This window comes from Anabrus simplex, chromosome 9, assembly GCF_040414725.1.
Source record: "Anabrus simplex isolate iqAnaSimp1 chromosome 9, ASM4041472v1, whole genome shotgun sequence".
Classification (NCBI taxonomy): Eukaryota; Metazoa; Arthropoda; class Insecta; order Orthoptera; family Tettigoniidae; genus Anabrus; species Anabrus simplex.
Window position 1 is genome coordinate 89,472,890 of NC_090273.1, and position 18,502 is coordinate 89,491,391.

Here is an 18,502-nt window from a genome sequence, read left to right on the forward strand (position 1 = left end):
AAACCTTTTAGACATTTTGTCAATTTCAACGGAAATGTTGGAAATATTGACCGACTTTTTAGTATCTGTCATCAAGAAGTATGAACTTGAGCAGAAAGGAATAGGTTTCTGTGCAGATAGCTTCATCACAGCCTTTGGGGGAAGAGGGGTTGAAAAGAGGTGGAAAAGACATCCAACTAGGCCTGTCGGAATTGAGGATTTGGGCAAAAGTAAATGTCAAGAAATCTAAACACATTCTCATCAGTTTCAAAATACCTGAGAGCCATGACTTATTTACGAAGTTTGTTTATCTTCCCAAAAGTGGTACTAGGTGATAATCTTTGGTATTAGTTGAGTTAGAGTGTTTATTTAAGATTAAATATTTCAACTGATGATAATGTAATGATTGTGATTAATGAAATTTGCCCAAACATTTGAGAATTCAAAGTGTCCTGGTTTATGGAAAACAAAATATGGTAACCCCATGCATGAGTGGCAATGATTAAGTTGTGGATTGTATTATATTTCATTATGTATAACATGGAGCTATGCTTGGAACCAGCTTTGCACGTGTGGCAATGATTAACTTGAAGATCATATCATATTTCATTCTGAGCAGCTTGGAGCTGTGAGTATTATCTCAAAAAGTGTGATATGGGAAGAATAACAATGAGACTTACTCAATCACAATAAAGAACTTCACTTGTCATCAGCATCCTTGTTTATCTATTTTGTAAAGTCATATCTCCTAATTTCTGAACATTGCTACTATCTAGTGACTTTACGTCGCACCGACACAGATCGGTCTTATGGTGAAGGTGGGACAGGAAAGGCCTAGGAGTTGGAAGGAAGTGGTTGTAGTTTTAATAAGGTACAGCCCCAGCATTTGCCTGGTGTGAAAATAGGAAACCATGGAAAACTATCTTCAGGACTGTCGACAGTGGGATTCCAACCCACTATCTCCCAGATGCAAGCTCACAGCCGCATGCCCATAACCACATGGCCAATTCGCCCGGTCTGTACACTGCTAAGAGTAATCAGCTTATTTCCATTTTAGTTCAAAACAAATTAGGACCTCTTGCTTCATTATGTGGCTGGAGACAGCTTAGTCATCAGCTATGTATGCCTAAGCTGCTGCACCACATTCAAATTACATTTAAAAGAATGAATAAAACCACAAAATAATGAACTTAAAGTAAATAGAGAGAGACTGAGAGGTGAGGAATTCAGGAGATCTTATCTAAAAGAGTGATGAGAATGGAATTCAGGAGATCTTTTCCGAAAGAGAGAGAGAGACTAGCAGCAAATTTGCCTTAGGCCGAAGTTATCGCTAAGTGATATCACTGTTATAAACATCTTCATGGGATTTCAAGAGGAACACTAAGGATGGGACTTTGTTCCGTACCGTGTAGTGAAGGGAACAGATCTGTCTATGTGAATGACGTTTGACTAGGATCTTGAGATATACTCGATCCCTGGTGGTCAGACAATTATTATAACATCAGATGAAATTTTGTACAGAGGAAAGAAATATTAATCTGAATCTGACACATTTGAGTTTATCCGAACCAACATGAGTAAATGAGTATCCTAGAAGCTTGTGGTCAGGTTTACTTCACTTAGCACACATTTAGTATTGATGATGCCTCAGAAACATTAAAGATGAAATATATTTACTTCAAGGACAGCTCTTCTTGTGAAAATGTCAACTCTCATCTTACTGAAAATATGGATTATAATCGTAGAGAAAACAGGTGATTAGTTGAGCTTTGTAGTATAACATTTTAAAAGAAAATAATGGCAATAATAGGAAATTTTCTCCAAAAACAGTTGGGATAATGACACTGATTAATAAATATTTCATGAAAGCTTCATGAATTTGTGAAAATAGTATTAGATATAGCCTTACAAGTATTCTTGAAGTTAATACAGTGTTTTCTATCCATGGTGCACATAAATGGCAGACCAACAGACAGATGAAATCAAAATATCAAACCAAAACTGTCTCATCCGCACTTTATTAAAAGATATTTAATGTACAGATAAAAATCAAAACTTAGAATGCTATGTTGAAAGATTAAAATATAACCCAATCAATGACTGAGAGTATGGAAACCCACTGCAATGTACTTCATTAACACTTCTTTTTTTCTTTCAGATTAGAAAAAATTGAAGATTTGGTAAGTAACATCTAACAGTATTATTTCAAAAACCATCAGCCAACTTCTCAGTTAACACATTTAGTTGTTTTTACTGTAGCAGTCAAATAAGTTGCAAAAGTTGCAAAAGTTTGCTAATATTTGTATGGGTGCATTGTTATCTATTAATATCACTGAAGACCTTCCCTTCATTTGAAACACAAAATACAACATTTAGAACACTAAATCACTTTTTGCAATCAGTAGAAATAAGTGACAAGCTCTCATACAAGATATACAGGAAACCCACTCAGACTTCACACGCAAAAGACAACAAGACACACAGTTAGCAGGACTGATTAGAATGATGCACAGAGCATTGAGCACAACATATTTAAAAAGTGAAACACAGACAATAAAACAAATTTCCATAGAAAGCAACCACACACCTGACATAGTAAATCGATTATTAAGGAAATAAAGAAAGAATACCAGAAATACCAACTATGCCATTGATGACAATTGCAAACAGCGTGAAATTCAGTACAGATCTCTGGTGTACTTCATTTTCTTGAATGTAATATTGAGAAAATGCATTCCCTACTTCGATTAAAAAAAGCCAGAGGGACATGAACTTCTAAGAAAAGTTGGTAAATTTTCCACAATATTGTGACTGGTGTTGTGTGGAGAGAATCCCATACTGCCAGGCAGTATTGTAAGGTACGTTTAACACAGCAGCAAGGCATTCCTTTCAGAGAAAGGGCACCTGTATAGCTCTCTCCAGTCTGGCTTGATGATTGGCGGCAGACTGATGTGAGCGAATACCACAAGAGACCTTCCTTTTCCCCTCACCCACACAAGACACCAGCTAACCATCCTTTCAAATAGGCTGCAAAGGCAATTTGTAAAACATTTTGTCCTATAACTATTCAGACATTTTGATTCTTTACCTGGCTTGGGAATTATCACAATTCCCTCATGCCTCTGAGATGGAAACACGCCCTCACCCATATTCTGTTGAACACGGTGAGGATATCATTGAGACATCAGTCACTCAAATATTCAAGCATTTGATTGTGGATTTTGTATGGTCCAAGAGCCATGTCCCTGCATAGAGCAAGTGCAAACCGCAACTCCCACTCCGTGATAGGCATGTTATAGGGATGTGAAGCACTAAAGGTGAGAGATTGTGTGCCTCTGTTTTGCACTTAGTTAACAGAAATGCATGGTCGTATCCCCCAAAGCTGGACGTATCTGAGAAATGTGATGCGATGTGGTTTGCAATAACTGAAGAAATTGTAACAATATCTCCATTAATGGAGATTTCTGATACTGAGCATAAGTTCTGTACTCCGACAATATGGTGCAGTTTTGTCCACATTTGTGATGACCAAGTATGTGCCATCATGGAAGTCACGTACCTTTCCCACCTAGAATTCTTACTTTCTGAAATAAAAAAATGGGCCTTAGATCGCAGACTTATGATGGTGATGCGATTGACCATCATAGGATGTCGACGATAATGATTAAAAGCCCATTGGCAATCACATATGGCTGCTTCAATTTCGTCCATCCACCATAGGACCTGTTTCCTGTAAGGGGTAGCGGATGAGGAAGGAATTGTTTGCTCTGGAGCAGGCAGAATTCTAGTTGTGATGGTAGAAACATGGTCGTCAAATAACTCCAGCATATCAGGAGGTGGTGGTGGTGATTATTGTTTTAAGAGGAAGTACAACTGGGCAACCATCCTCTATATAACACTAATCAGGGAGAAAAAAATGGAAGGGGTCCGACACTTCAAAAAATGAAGGTATCGGCCAAAGTAAGACGAGGGCCACGAAGGGCATGAAAATGAAAGACTCCCTAGGCCTCCATACGTAATACCGTCGGGGTCAGAAAATGACAAGAGTTGACCAAGAGAGGTCGGATAGGATAGATGAAAGTGAGGAGCCTGGCACAAGTAAGTCGAAGCAATGCCAGGACTCAGCTAAGATCCCCGTGGTCGCCAACCCACGCTCCAAAGATCAGAGCCCCTGGGGCCTCTTTTAGTCACCTCTTACAATAGGCAGAAGATACCGTGGGTGTTATTCTACCGCCCCCACCCACAGGGGGATCCAGCATATCATTGATCATCACTGCGCATTTTGAAAATTCTCACCAATTTGTCCTCTGAAGTAACCTTTGCGTGAGTAATTTGAACTCTCTTTGACTCAAGAGTATGAAAAGTATCAGGAAATGGTCGCTATCACAGAGTTCATTGTGTACTTGCCACAGTAACAGGGGAACTAGCGCACGGCTGCACAAGGTGACATCCAGGTTTTAGAATGTGCCATGTGTGCTGCATAAATGTGTTGGTTCCTCCCTGTGTTAAGCATACAAAGATCGAACTGGATTATCATATATAAAATACCTTTATAAATTACAGGTTGCACAGAAACTAAACGAACAAGATAAAGATGCCCAACGAACCTTTGTGTCACCACAAGAAATGAACTTCATAACTAATCCATATTGTCAACCTTGAGCAAGTTTTAGGAGTGTTTGAGTAAACTCCTCCTTTACAATACTTGAAAAGTTTTAGGTTGTATGATGTTTCCTGGAACTTTTAGCAGCTTAGCCACAGATGCAAAACAACATGCTGATGTCGAATGAGGTTCATTTTCACCTAGACAGTGGTGTCAATAAAAAGAATCACAGATACTGGGCGCTATTTAATCCTCTGTTAGCTGCATGAGCAACTCATGCACTCTGAATGTGTGACAATGTGGTGCAGCGTGGCTTCATTTGGCATTATCAGTACATATTTTTTTTTAGGATCTTCATAGCTATGCAGTAACGGTTAATAGCGACTGCTACCTCCAAATGTGAAATGACTTCCTCCTTCCAACGGTGAACAATGACATATGTTTCCAAAATGTCTTGCGGCGGCATATTCCTGATCAATTGGTTTCTCAATTTGGCTACTTTAATTGCCCAGCACGATCACCCAGTTTGACTGCCCCTGCCTTCTTCTTGTGGGGGATAATTGAGGACTCAAGTATATGCTACATGTCCACATACCATAGCTGAACTGAAAGAAAGGATACGTACAACTATGGAGGAGATCCCATGGGACATACTGGAGCAGGTGATGTAAGCTTTAGTTTGCCGCGTGGAGGGATGCGCTGAATGTGGCGGCAACTATCTGTCAGGTCTTATATTGAAAACCTAGTAAATGGTATTATGGTATGTAATGGCATATATTCCTCTTTGTTTTTAGTATGTGTTTCAATAAATCTTTCTATTTGTTTCAATGTTCTTATAATTAAAATAAAATGATATGTTTCATTCGTAAAAGAATATCATCAGATTCTATCAAATCACTTTCAAATATTTAGAAAGATATAAACATTTATATCTATTTCTGTCTAAATACTAATGAACTTGAAATCCGGATCTTACCGAAGTTGTGTTTTCTCTTTGACTCTGTAATAGATTTGACAATGTTCTCTCTCTCGCTGGCTGTGTATTGAGAAGGTTGTATGTAATTAGCATTTATAACGTGTAAGATTTCAGGCCCTAAGGCTGTGCTGCTCAATAGTACCGATCCAACCAAAGCGCAAAGTTTGTTATCGTCAGTCGGTTTACTTATTAATGAGCGTTGTGACCTCATTTCTTCACTTCAGTAGTAACTGCTTTCTTAACAAGATTTTTCCATCCTCAGCAGTCTTCAGCTCTTCGTAAGATATTGTGAAGAGGTAGACCGTGATCTTTTTTGCTTGGTCTAACCAACACCACCTAGATATATCCGGGTGGTGTTGGTCTAACCATCTACTTGTTCTGCTTCTTGGTCTGGTGTCTTCAATTTTGCCTTGCAGAATGGTCTTTTCTAGATTGTCTCTTTCTCTCCTCAAAATGTGTCCCAAGAACTGGAGGTAACTTTCACTAACACGAGAAGATAAACTTTATGTGATGCTCAGCTCTTCTATAAGGAGGCATACTGTATGTTGTTCTTTCAGTCCATGGTATACGGAGCATTCTCCACCAACACCATATCTCAAAGGCATCTATTCAGTTCTTGTCACTAGCCTTCACAGTCCAGGCCTCACAACTGTACAGTAAAACAGAAACCACCAGTGATTCCACCAATTGTATTTTCACTCTTTTGAATAATGCCCGATTCTGCCAGATCTTTGTGAGTTAAACCATTGTGGCACGACCAAGGACAATCCGTCGTTTTTTTTCTTTATCAAAATTTCCCGTGTTACTGATTATGGAGCCCAGATATATACAATCATTCACCATTCTGTCATTTGGATTGGGATTTGAATTTGTCGGTTGATAACCATTAGTTTAGTCTTTTTCATGTTAATTTCTAGACCAAAATCCGAACTAATGATTTTCACTCTAGAGAGCAATTCCTCAAGTTCTTGTCCACTTCCTGCAATGAGTGTAATATCATCAGCGAAGCATAAACTGTTGATTTTCCTACCACCGATTGAAATTTCACTATCCCAGCCATCCAGTGCTCTTCTCATTACATTCTTTGTGTAGATGTTGTAGTGTTGGGGTGACAATATGCAACCTTGCCTGACTCCATTTGTCACATTGAAAAATTCTGAGCATTCATCATCCACGCTTACAGTTGCATTAAAATAACACCAGAATTGATCCTCGACAGAAAGAAGTTCAGAACTCGAGTAGATGACCACAAATTCCATGAAGAGCAGCTGAAGAACAGGCCCAAATTTGTAATATCTGAGGAGCAGAGAAAAATAAGGAGTGAATGAATGAAGAAGTTCTGGGAAGAGAAAAGAAGAAGACTGGCCAGAAAGCATTAAGTTTTACGCGGTCCACAGTTGGCCTAATTCGGAAGCAAGAAGAAGAAAGACCTTTCAATAATGACGTTAAGTGTTTTGGGACTCCACATTCATTGAGCAGTTCCTACAGCTTGTCCCACTTGACACAATCGAAGGCCTTTTTATAATCAAGAAAAGAAATGTAGGCAGGGACACAGAACTCGCGGCATTTTTCAGTCATCTGCCTCAGGTTTGTTATTGACCCTCGTGTACCTTCAAGTGCCATAAAACCAACTTGTTCAGCAGAAATCTGAGATTCATTATGTACAGCAGGACTTTGCTAGCATGTGTGATATTATTGCTATGGTGCAGTAATTAGAACAGTCCCTGACTGACCCTCTTTTGTGAAGGGGGAGGAGAATAGATGTAGTTCAGTCTTTAGGCCATTCTCCAGTTTTCCACACTTTATTACATATTGAATGTAAAGCATGGAGGCCTTCTTATCCCATTACTTTCAGTATTTCTCCAGTAATACCATCTATGCCTGTGGCTTTGTTGTTTTTCAAATGTTTGATGGAGTTCTCAATTTCACTAAATAGGATAGCAGGCTCTATGTCACATTCCATGCAATTGTTCTCTTCTCTTATGCTATTACCTTTGCAGTATAAGGTTTCACAGTTTGTTATATGTACTGATAAATGGCCTAACAGTTAGTCTTTTATTGGATTTTTAGTGGTTACAACTACTCCAACATTTCTACATTCCTAACAAACCTCTTTTAAAGATTTTAAGGTACAGCAACTTGACATTTCTCCTTTCCCAACAAACAGTTTTGAAGCATTACATCACAAGTAATGGAATACAAATATTCAGCATTTCATTGTCTGGTACTGCACATGATATCGTGCTCATTGTGTCAACATGTATGTATCTTGCATGATAAACTTATGACAGAGCAAAAATTCTCACACAGTTATTTGCCTTTGAATGTTTTCTTAATGATACTGTGATGGATGGCAATAAATTTTGGACAATGTAACTGACACATTTCAGTATGATCACGTTTACACGGCACAGAAGATTGCTTCTAATTCCAAGGAAAACTGATTCAGCTGGAGCCCTTGACGCTCTGCAAAACCTACAAAAGCACATATGAAATACGATGTAGTGGCTGCATACAAGCTGTCTGAGCGGCTGAAATGTACATTATGTCATTCATTGCTAATTGCAGTGTCCCATATTCTGTGTACAGTACATCAGGGCACTCTTTTTAACATGGAATTGTTTTCATGCTGGGGGCTTCTCTGGTATTAGTGTCATCAAATTCCTGACATCATTGCAACTAGTTTTCATCAGTGTACACTAGGTCAGTAGCATTGCCTCGCTGTGCATTTTCTTCTGAGAATAAAGGCCTGAGAAAATCTTGTATCAAGTGAACCCTGTTCTAATCCTCACTCCATAATTATAATCCTTGTACTGGCCAGAAACGAATAAAGGGTCTTGGAATAAGAGACAGGCACACTAACTGTACACCACAGGGCTGGCTAATAATAATTAGACAAGGTATAGAACTAAATGAAGCCACAGCATTAGTTGCAAATAGAGGATTGTGGTGACGTTTAGTAAATTCACAGAGGCATCTTTCATTTTCTCACAATTCATGAGCGTAGCCACTCCATTGTGGATACACTCATTTTTCTTATGTTTTGTCAGAACACTTTATCTTCCCTGTGGGTGGAGTCAAAGAATGTGTTATCTGTATCCCCGTATGTCATTACAGGCTAATAAGAGGGCAACAATCAAAAGAATAATACTTGCTCTTTTGTTTTTTAAGTCCAAAAACATATCCAGGATTCTATGCTATTCCGTTTAGCAGAAAAAGTGTGCGCTTTCATTTCTATTTCTATACTAGATGATTATTAGTTATTTATCTCCAAGTGCTATAGTTCTGTTTGTGACATAATATAATTTGGATGTTTGAGGTTTTCACTAATTAGTTAATTATTTAATGATCATCTTTCATCTCTTTTCAGGATAATACTGCTCCAGAGAAAATGCCAGGTATGTATGTAACCTTACAACTTACTCGTGTACAAAGAATACTGTAAGGGATGTAGGTCAGTCATTAGGCTATAAATGAGATGATTAATAAGAATTGGATAGACTTGTCATTTATTTTCCTTTCAAACTCATTGTAGGCTACCAGTCCATGACACACAGAAATGACTACTTATTAACATTTGTTACAATCATTATATTTTAATAGTAAAGTTTAATTTCTCGATAAACTTCCATGAACACAGATGGCATTGTCCAAGGTACTCATAGTTTATTGAATTTGTCCAGTTCTAGATTTAGGTAACTCTGAATAATGGGCTGGTCTGTATAACATATATTTCATTAATAAAATCATGGTAATAAGTGTAAATATTGGAATAATGTAATTTTTCTGCTACTTGAGAAATGAGAGGAATGTTACATGGATTAGCCAAAGGAACTTGTTCAGTTATTACAATAAAGTGAACTCGTGAAGTGGTGCTGCACAATGGAGGTGAGCAGCATGTACCATTTTGACCACATACCAGCCTTCTGTTATTCTTAAAATCCCGGTACAGGAATGGAAGATGGCATTTAATAGTACTGACCGACTGTTATATTATAAAGGCAGGCATTTTACATATCTCAAGAGACCAGGTCTAATGAGTAACCTGAGAAGCCACAATGTTTGACTTGTAAAATGATGTCAAATTCTTATCACATAAATTGCAGCTAATGACTACCTATTCAGCTCCTTGTTTGATATTTATTGCTTTATGTTGCACCAACCCAGATAGGTCTTATGGCAATAATGGGAGAGGGAAGGGCTAGTAATGGAAAGGAAGAGCCAGCTCCAACATTTGCTTGGTGTGGAAATGGGAAACCACGAAAAACCATCTTCAGGGCTGCCGACAGTGGGGTGCAAACCCACTATCTCCCAAAAACAACCTCACAGCTGAGCGACCCTTACCACTTAGCTAACTCGCTCGGTGTCAGGTTAAGATCATTCTAGACACAGGAATAGGTTAAGGAGTCATCACGGTAACAGTTATTTTAATGGCAAATACAAGAGAAATCCTATCTTTCTCCCAACGAGGTTTGTTATTATTTCTACCAGTGTTCTTGCATTAACTGCCACAGAGGGCATGGTTCTGGTTATATTTAAGACAGGTTAGTTATATAGTACTTGGAAATGAAAGCTTGTGGTTTTGACATTCCTACTTTTGTTCTTTTGTTCACAGAAATCCCACCAACCCGAAATTTGTAAGTACCATTATCTGGTCTGACTACAAACATAGATAAGCTTGTTTTAAAGAAATGGAGATATCTAGGTTGCAATTTTGCAACATGTCCAGCTCCTTGGACCAATGGACAGTAGGATTGATCAACGACTGCCTCAATGATTTTATCCGCTATCTCGGGGCTGGATGTTGTTGTAACCACAAAGGCGCACACATGAGATGCCATCAGTGTGTACACTGTTTTATTTACAATTTACATACACATTACACACACACACACACACACACACACTAATAAACTGCCGTCTGGAGCAACACACTGCTACGAAGAAGAAGAAGAAGAAGAAGAAGACTGCTCCATTAGCATGTCGACCGATTACCAACTCAACAAATTTACAACTTAAGTTCACGACTTTCCCTAGCAACTCTTGCTAACAACTCAACTCAAGGCTGCCTCTTTATATACATTGCCTGGTCAAGCTTCTAGAAAAGTATGACACAACATGTTTCCTTGTAATTTCTAGTCTCTCCAATAACCTATTTACAATGATTGGAATTTCCTGTACTAGTACAAATCTAGTGACAAGACGTATTGTACTGAACTATTACCGTGTGTTGCACAACATTACACTGGATTTATACATCATATATACAGTTAATAATAAATAAATTATTTACTATTAATTATGTGTTCTTACTAAACTCTTATAATATAGGCTACATACAGCAGACGTTTTGTAACATAACCTCGCGTTTTATTACCAATAATACGACGATGATTTAAACCAAATAAAGTCCATAAATAACTATGGAAATAATAACAATAAAAGTAATAATAGTAACCAAGCTCAAAATTTTCATTATTTACCGATGGGTTAGAGAATTATTTCCACGTTATACTAGTCCATTTCACTTGCATCAATGTTTGTAATACAACACAGCATACTACCATTCTGCACAAAAGGAAGCAGCACTGAATACATTTCTCTCCTCATATCTCTCTCTCACATACACATGCACTGCCTGCTCCAGAAACTGGAGAAAAGACCATGAAGAAGTCTAGGAATAGTGGAAAACAAGAAGAGGATCATTACTGTTACATGTACTGCGGCCTTCCCTGTAATTAGTCTACCCTCTTGCACCCATACTGCACACAATTGTGCCCTACCTCTCAGAACTTCTTGTAGTCACGATAGATTTTGTCTTTGGAGTGATATCACTTCCTGGATTCTCAAGGTGGCACTAACAGTGTCCAGTGAGCACCCAGCCGCATGGTTATAAAAGAAATGTCATTTTGCTGAGTAAGTGACCATGCATATCTGCTCCGTCAGAACTCTGACTTGGTCCCTTCGATTTGGCAAATTAAGGTACGGCACCTCTGAAATGTAGATTCTCGTGAACTCTTCTCCTGGTTAAGGGAGATTTTTTAGTTGACGAAGCGAATACTTATTATCTGGGTCTTCACTTTCGGTTTTTAAATTGTGAAGGTGATCCTAGTGATAATTCTCAAGCTTGTGATTGGCCAGGCATTGGTATATCCAAGCACTTACTGTGTGCCGCACTAATCTATTTTATTTTGTAAATGTCATAAGGAAATTCCAGCATTTACTCTTGGTATCCTCCTCACCTCTCTTTTACTGCGGCTCAGTTTTTATGTTTTCATATTTCTGGCATTTTCTCTCTGAGTTGCAGCTTAGTTTGGGTTTAAACCCTGTTTGAATTGGTCATCTGTGCCCTAGGATTCGTTGTTCTGACCACACACCACCTCATCTGCAGGCCTTTGGGCTGTGCGGTGGTCACTTGATAGGCCATGGCCCTTCAGGGGTGTTGCACCATGGAGTTTGGTTGGATCTGGTTTGGTTTACATTTACTGGAACTTGTTCGCAGTTCACTGTTGGGAGTTACTGTGTCTTTAACCCTTGAATTTCCTTACCAGCATGTGAATGTACCAGACTTGTAAATCTACAGAGAAAAGTGAGGTTCCAAATTGACTCCATATGCACTCTCATTTACTTCATGTTCTTTATGCACTGTTGTTATTAGCTTAGTTCCCTATTTCCTTCCAGGCAGATTTCCCCAAATTTTCTCCTGTATTATTGTTAGCTTTTATTGTTATTTAATTGTCATCACTTTTTAAAATTGTTATCTGTTTTTTGAACGAGTTGGCCCATTTAAGATTTTTTTCTAGTGGTTTTACGTTGCATTAATACATCAGATGTTCCTGGCGAAGAAAGAATGGGAAAGTGATGGGATTGTGTACTTCTGTGCTAGCTGTGGTCTTAACTGAGGTACAGTCCCAGCATTTGCCTGGTGTGAAAATGGGGAAACCATGTAAAATCATCTTCAGAGATGCCAACGGTGGGATTCGAACCCATCATCTCCCGAATGCAAGTTCATACGTACGCGGCCCATGTGGAACGGCCAATTCTGTCGGTAGATTGGAGATTGACAACTCCCCATTTTTCTATTGTTTGTGCGGTTTTATAAGCATTAGAATATCCTGTATTCTGACCTGTGATTCATTGGATAGCTTCTTCGTAGTGTGGTACTGATATTTTGGAACTAATATATTGGTGAGTTTAATATTGTTGCACGTTAGAGTGATTCCCGATAGTTGTTTTGATTGGCTTTTTATGACTTTGCCGTGTACATATTGTTTGTGGAGATTTCTGAGTGATAATACATGATGTACTAGTAGAGCTTCGATATTTGTTGATATTTTCTTTGCAACTGGACGTTATGTCCCATCACATGTTTATACTTTATATACTTTTATTATTTTTTGTTTATTGAGAGTGATATCATCCAACATACCTAGTTAATACTCTCTATTTTAAGTGCTCTAATAGTGTAAATATTTTCTTCTGTGATTTACTAGAAGTGTGGAAAGATCTTTGTTATTTCGTGCTGCATGGACATTTGTTCATATCACCCTTTATATTACTTCGTGTTGATTTTGTTCTGTTTCAAACAAAGTCATCCTTTAATTTGAAGTCTCCTTTAGGATGACCATCACGCCACTAATGGATGGTGTAAGCTCTACAGAACTAAGCGATATGACCACTAATACAATCAACGCCAGTCTTATTGAAAACATACCTAATCAGAGCAGCGCAAATGCCTGCATTGTGGAGATGAGTTAGTTGAGCGTAGAGGAGGACAGGCCATTCTCTCCACTGAAGATGACAGTCCCTCTGAGAAGGAAGACTCGACTTTATATCCAGAAAAAAATGCAAATTGAGTTCTCTTACTGATTGTAATGTATTTTGTAGGAAAATTAAAGAATTTACATCCTGCCTGGCTAAAGGTGTACACATGCTTCCCGGTCTGAAGCACCCTGCAGTCATGGAGGAATGTAGTGTCTAGTCAGAAAGGTCATAGGATGTCCAGCAATCATGAGGGACCATCGAAACATGATCATGAGGTATGAATACCAAGAGACTCGGTTCTTACATTTTAATCAAAGGAGCAAAGCTGTAAGAAATGTGTTCATTGAAAACATTGATATCAATAAAATACAAAAATACAAAAATTTCCTTGCTGTCTACATCTAATAATCATGTGATTTGTGATTCCCTCTGTTTTTGAGTACCTGTCAGAAGAATCTGAGGATACATCAAGTAACCAAACAGCCCCTGGTCCTGACCGTGTGGTTATCCAGCTATCCAGTTGTTTCTGATTGTCCTTAGACATGCCAGAACAGTTTTGGTATTTCAAGATTGTGAATAACTATTCATTAGTGAGAAGAATTCTGGAATGGATACAGAATAGATCGCTAAGTTTTACAATATTAAAATTCTTCCACCGTTTTGATACTTTTTTATTTGCCTTTGGCAAATTTTTATTTGTCAACAGTACATGTTTCGTTCCTATTTAGGAACATCCTCAGCTGTTATTAGAGCTTAGGTGAATTGCTAAGATTTTTAAACACATTAATTTGAATAGTTGTTAAAACATTTTCATTTTTGTTACATTAAAATGTCTGTTTGTTTGCGGTTAAAAAGTTTCAAAAAAATTTTGACTTCATAACACTGTTCAAATTATTGAATGTTTTTCCCCCCGCTCCTTCCAGGCAAATTGTTATAAGTTTCTTTGAAGTGCTTTTGATTGAGTCTAATGTGGAACTTTGAAGCTGATTGCTGATCAATATTTGGAAAGGGAGCTTCGTCTCAATTTCTTGCTATTGTTAGACTCCAATTCTACTGTGACCCTGGAGGGACGTTTGTTGATGTTGCTTTACGTCTAGTAATAGTTTTTAAGCTGACCTATTATGTAATCATCCGTTCTCATATCATTAACACACTAACCCCTACATTATTTTAATAGCATTTAATTTAATTGATATTTCAGTAGTTTTTAAGTGATTCAATGTACCTGCAAATTAATGTGTTTAAAAATCTTAGCAATTCACCTAAGCTCTAATAACAGCTGAGGATGTTCCTAAATAGGAACGAAACATGTACTGTTGACAAATAAAAATTTACCAAAGGCAAATAAAAAAGTACCAAAACGGTGGAAGAATTTTAATATTGTAAAACTTAGTGATTATATTTTGATACGGAAAATGAAGCTGATTACTTGCAATACAGAATAGATGGCTGAGTTCAGAACACGGTGGCTTCACCACATCACCAGGTTGTCTCGTTAACACCTCTATGCTGGCAACTTTCCTTTCTTCAGCCAAACACTAGAAGAACTGCCTTGTGTAAGTTGTTCTAGAAACCAGTAAGGCATTTGATGGTGTTGGCCACAGTCATTTAGAAACATATTGCCTTCCTTAAACATACCTCCCAAATTGTAGAAGGAAAATTTAACCCATGAAACTAACCAGCAGAAGACAAAACCCACATTGTCCAGAGGGATGTTTTACAGACTATATTTTGAGAGAATTATCATCTTATTGAAGCTTAGAAAATTTTGTCTACTCTGCAGTGGAACGTCTCCCCATTTCACAGATGACACTGTAATTGTAGGTAAGAATGTAGATTCCACAGAGAAACTCACAGACAAAGCTATTTTGATGTTTGAAGAGATTTTATTGAAAATTAATTTAAATGAGTCTGTCTGCTTGTCCATAAATTAAGGTGCTCATCATCATCATCATCATCTTAAACCAGCTCCAGTTTGCTGGGTGCAGTGAATGTGCGCTCTCCATTTACTTCTGTCAATGCTGGCACACGTTATTTACTACTTCCGTAAAAAAGAGCTATAGAGTCTTACTCTAAACTCAACTTAGACTTACACTATATGTACAATTCTGTTGGTGGGGCACATGAAGAAGTCAATGCAACTGCCAACCGGGAGAATTCAAACACATTTCACCGACATTCTAGCCATTTTGTATCTATTGTAAAGAATGGCCACCTGCTGCAAAACCAGACCTTGTCCAGTTAGATCATTTCTAATCTTATTGATCCATCTCTTCCTTGGCTGACCTCTTTTGTCTTCGAGTTCCTTCTCAAACCACACTCTAGCTGTTCATTGTAGGTCCATTCTTTTGAGACAACACAGTAGTACAGTGATGAATAAAAGTGGCGATAGTGTGCTGCCTTGTTGTACACCCTGCCTAGTCTCAAACCATTCCGAATATCCATCCCCTATTTGGCTATGACTCTGGCAATGTTCATACAGCATTTTGACTTTATTAATTAAAGTAAATGGTATTGATCTATTCTGATGGCATTCCCAGATATTTTTTTTCTCTGAACACTGTCGTAGGCCTTCTCAATATCTAGGAAAATAAAGAGGGCATCTTTTCCTTTTTCCCAGTGTTTCTCCATGTTCGTCCTTACAGAAAATATTAGATCTATTGTTGCCCTGTTCCTTCTAAGACCATACTGGATGGTTCTCAACCCTCAGTGGACAACTGTAGAGCATTTCCCAACATCCTAGTTTCCTGTTCTGGACATATATCAGGATATACCCGCTGCTACTAGAACCAGGGGCGACAAAATACGTAATGTAGTGGACTATTTGGAAGGGAAATTTAGAGAGTATTATGTTCCAGGGCATAATATTTCTGTAGATGAAAGTACAGTGGGCTTCAAAGGACGCATCTTTTTCAAGTGTTACAATCCCCAGCAACCGACTAAGTGGGGACTGTGCATATTTGTAGCAGCAGATTCAAAGACAGCATTTGTATGCTCATTCATTCATTTCATATTATGGTGCTCCCACAAAAAATGCACTAACACATCCAAATCATCCATTTACAACAAGAATTGTTCTTCAGTTATGCCAACAGATGCTTCAGAATATCAATGGTAATGATGGCTTCCACATCCATACCGATATATTCTATACCAGTTGTGATCTGGCAGAGGAACTGCTGAAACTGGGGTTTCACATAACGGGAACAGTGAATACAAACAGGAAAGGATTGCCAACTCAAATGAAATCAATGGCTTTGAAGAAGATGAAGAAGCATGATGCTGTGGCATTTAGGAAGGAGGATAAAATGGTTCCTCTTTTGCTAAAGGACAAAAGGATTGTGTCGATGTTGAGTACGTGGCACAACATCAGCATGCAGCAATACACACCTAAAAGTAGGAAGGTTGTTGATCTTATTCTGAGCCTGTAATGATTTGTGATTACAATGACCATAAGGGAGGCATGGACATATCCATCCACTATACATGCACATAAAAGTTTGGAAGGAAATCTTACAAATGGTGGCGTAAACTTTACTTCTGGTTGCTGGATGTCTGTGTAGTGAAGAGCTTCTTATTATACAACATGGAGAGGAAATTGCAGCAGCAGCAGAAGCCACTGAGGCAAAGGCAATACAGGAAAGAACTGGTACAAGAGTTGGACGACCATCAACCAGTAATGAAGAAAAACGGCTGAATGGGAAGCCTCTCTTCATTTATTCAAACACCAAGGGAAATTCCAAAGATTGTGCAGTGTGCAGCAACAGGCAGAATAAGGGCAGAAAAAAGAGAAACAGTGTATTTTTTGCAACAATTTCACCAAGAAACCTAGACTTCAGCCGTGAATTTGCTTCGAGAATTACCACACAGAGAAGAAATGTAAGCAGGAAAGGGGCAAACTGTCTGTTTAACTACATGTTTATTGCTTATAGTGTGTATCTAGATTTATAAATTAATTGATGATGCTGTGAGTCAGACTTTGTATCTTCATAATACCTTCATTGTAAACAGACAGATTTTTTGAAGAAAAAATACAACTAGCACAGGACTACACAAGGAAAAAATTCATCTGCTAAGGGTTAATCTCTGTTCTATGATTCGTTCCATTATTTTGAGTCCGTGAGATTGAAGAGTGATGCCCCTGTAGTTGCCGGGTTTCCACCTGTCTGCTTTCTTAAATAGAGGGACGACGTCACGTTTAGTCCAGTAGTTTTTCTCCTTTCCAAATAGTGTTTAGGACTCTAAATAACAGTTGCAATCCTTGCACTCCAGCAGCCTTGATCACGTCAATGTCTACCTTATCTATGCCAGTTGCCTTTGGTTTACTCATGTTCATTTGGCCATTTTCCACTTCTATCCATGTTTTAGGAGACTCCACATTTTGAATATTTTCTTTCACCATGGTTTCCTGCTGTTTGATATTTAAATATTCACCATTATATTATTTTTCAAAATACTGTCCCATCTCATCTATTGTCTCCTCTGTCATTCCAAGTGATGTTTCCACCTTCTTTCTCCAGAGCCTTTATTCCTTGACAGTTGCTTTTCTTGCTTCTCACTACTTGATATAATAGTTTCTTGTAGTTTCTGCTGCCCTCTTCTAGTTTCTGTGCAAATTCGGTCCAGGTTTTCTCTTTCTCATTAGAAATTATTCTTTCCACTTTAAGCTTCATGTCTCGGTATAGTTGACGGAGTTCTTCTAATTTCTCTTCATTCTTTGCCACACCTTTCTGTCATTCTCTGTCTCTTAGTCTCCTCCTTTCATGTCCCTCCCTTATAGCTGTTTGGACAGTTTCATTCCACCAAGGGGTTTCTTTCTCTCTTACTCTCCTATTTGTTTTGCCAACAATATGGATTGCAGTGTCGACCAGGGTTTTCTTAAATCCAAGCCATTCTTCTTCAGCTGTTCCCACTTCACATTTGGGCATTTCGTCCCTAAATTTCATATGGTATTCTATGAAGCCATGAAGTACCTCGCTGTAAATAGTCTTTGATCCTTGAACTACAATGAAACTATGGTTCATTCCACGTTAAGAAAACAGTATTGCTCTTATGACAACAGGGTTGCCATATCGAACGGCTCTGCGCAACACAATCACGGAGAAACGGCAGCGCATAAATCTGTGAAATTCAATATTTAACTTCAAGATAACAAGTGGAATAAACTAATCTGCAAATTA

The 18,502-nt window shown here is 38.2% G+C and overlaps 1 protein-coding gene across 2 annotated transcripts in view; it reads left to right on the forward strand.

Annotated features, from left to right (window-relative positions):
* LOC136880879 (uncharacterized) overlaps window positions 1–18,502 on the forward strand; it is a gene marked incomplete in the record, with an annotated part of 321,955 nt that overhangs the window by 238,933 nt on the left and 64,520 nt on the right. Inside the window, 3 exon segments of one of the 2 annotated variants that reach the window (XM_068229265.1) lie at window positions 2,138–2,159; window positions 8,929–8,956; window positions 10,174–10,195. In XM_068229265.1, the coding sequence (XP_068085366.1) occupies window positions 2,138–2,159; window positions 8,929–8,956; window positions 10,174–10,195 (72 nt within the window). 2 annotated transcript variants of the gene reach the window in all.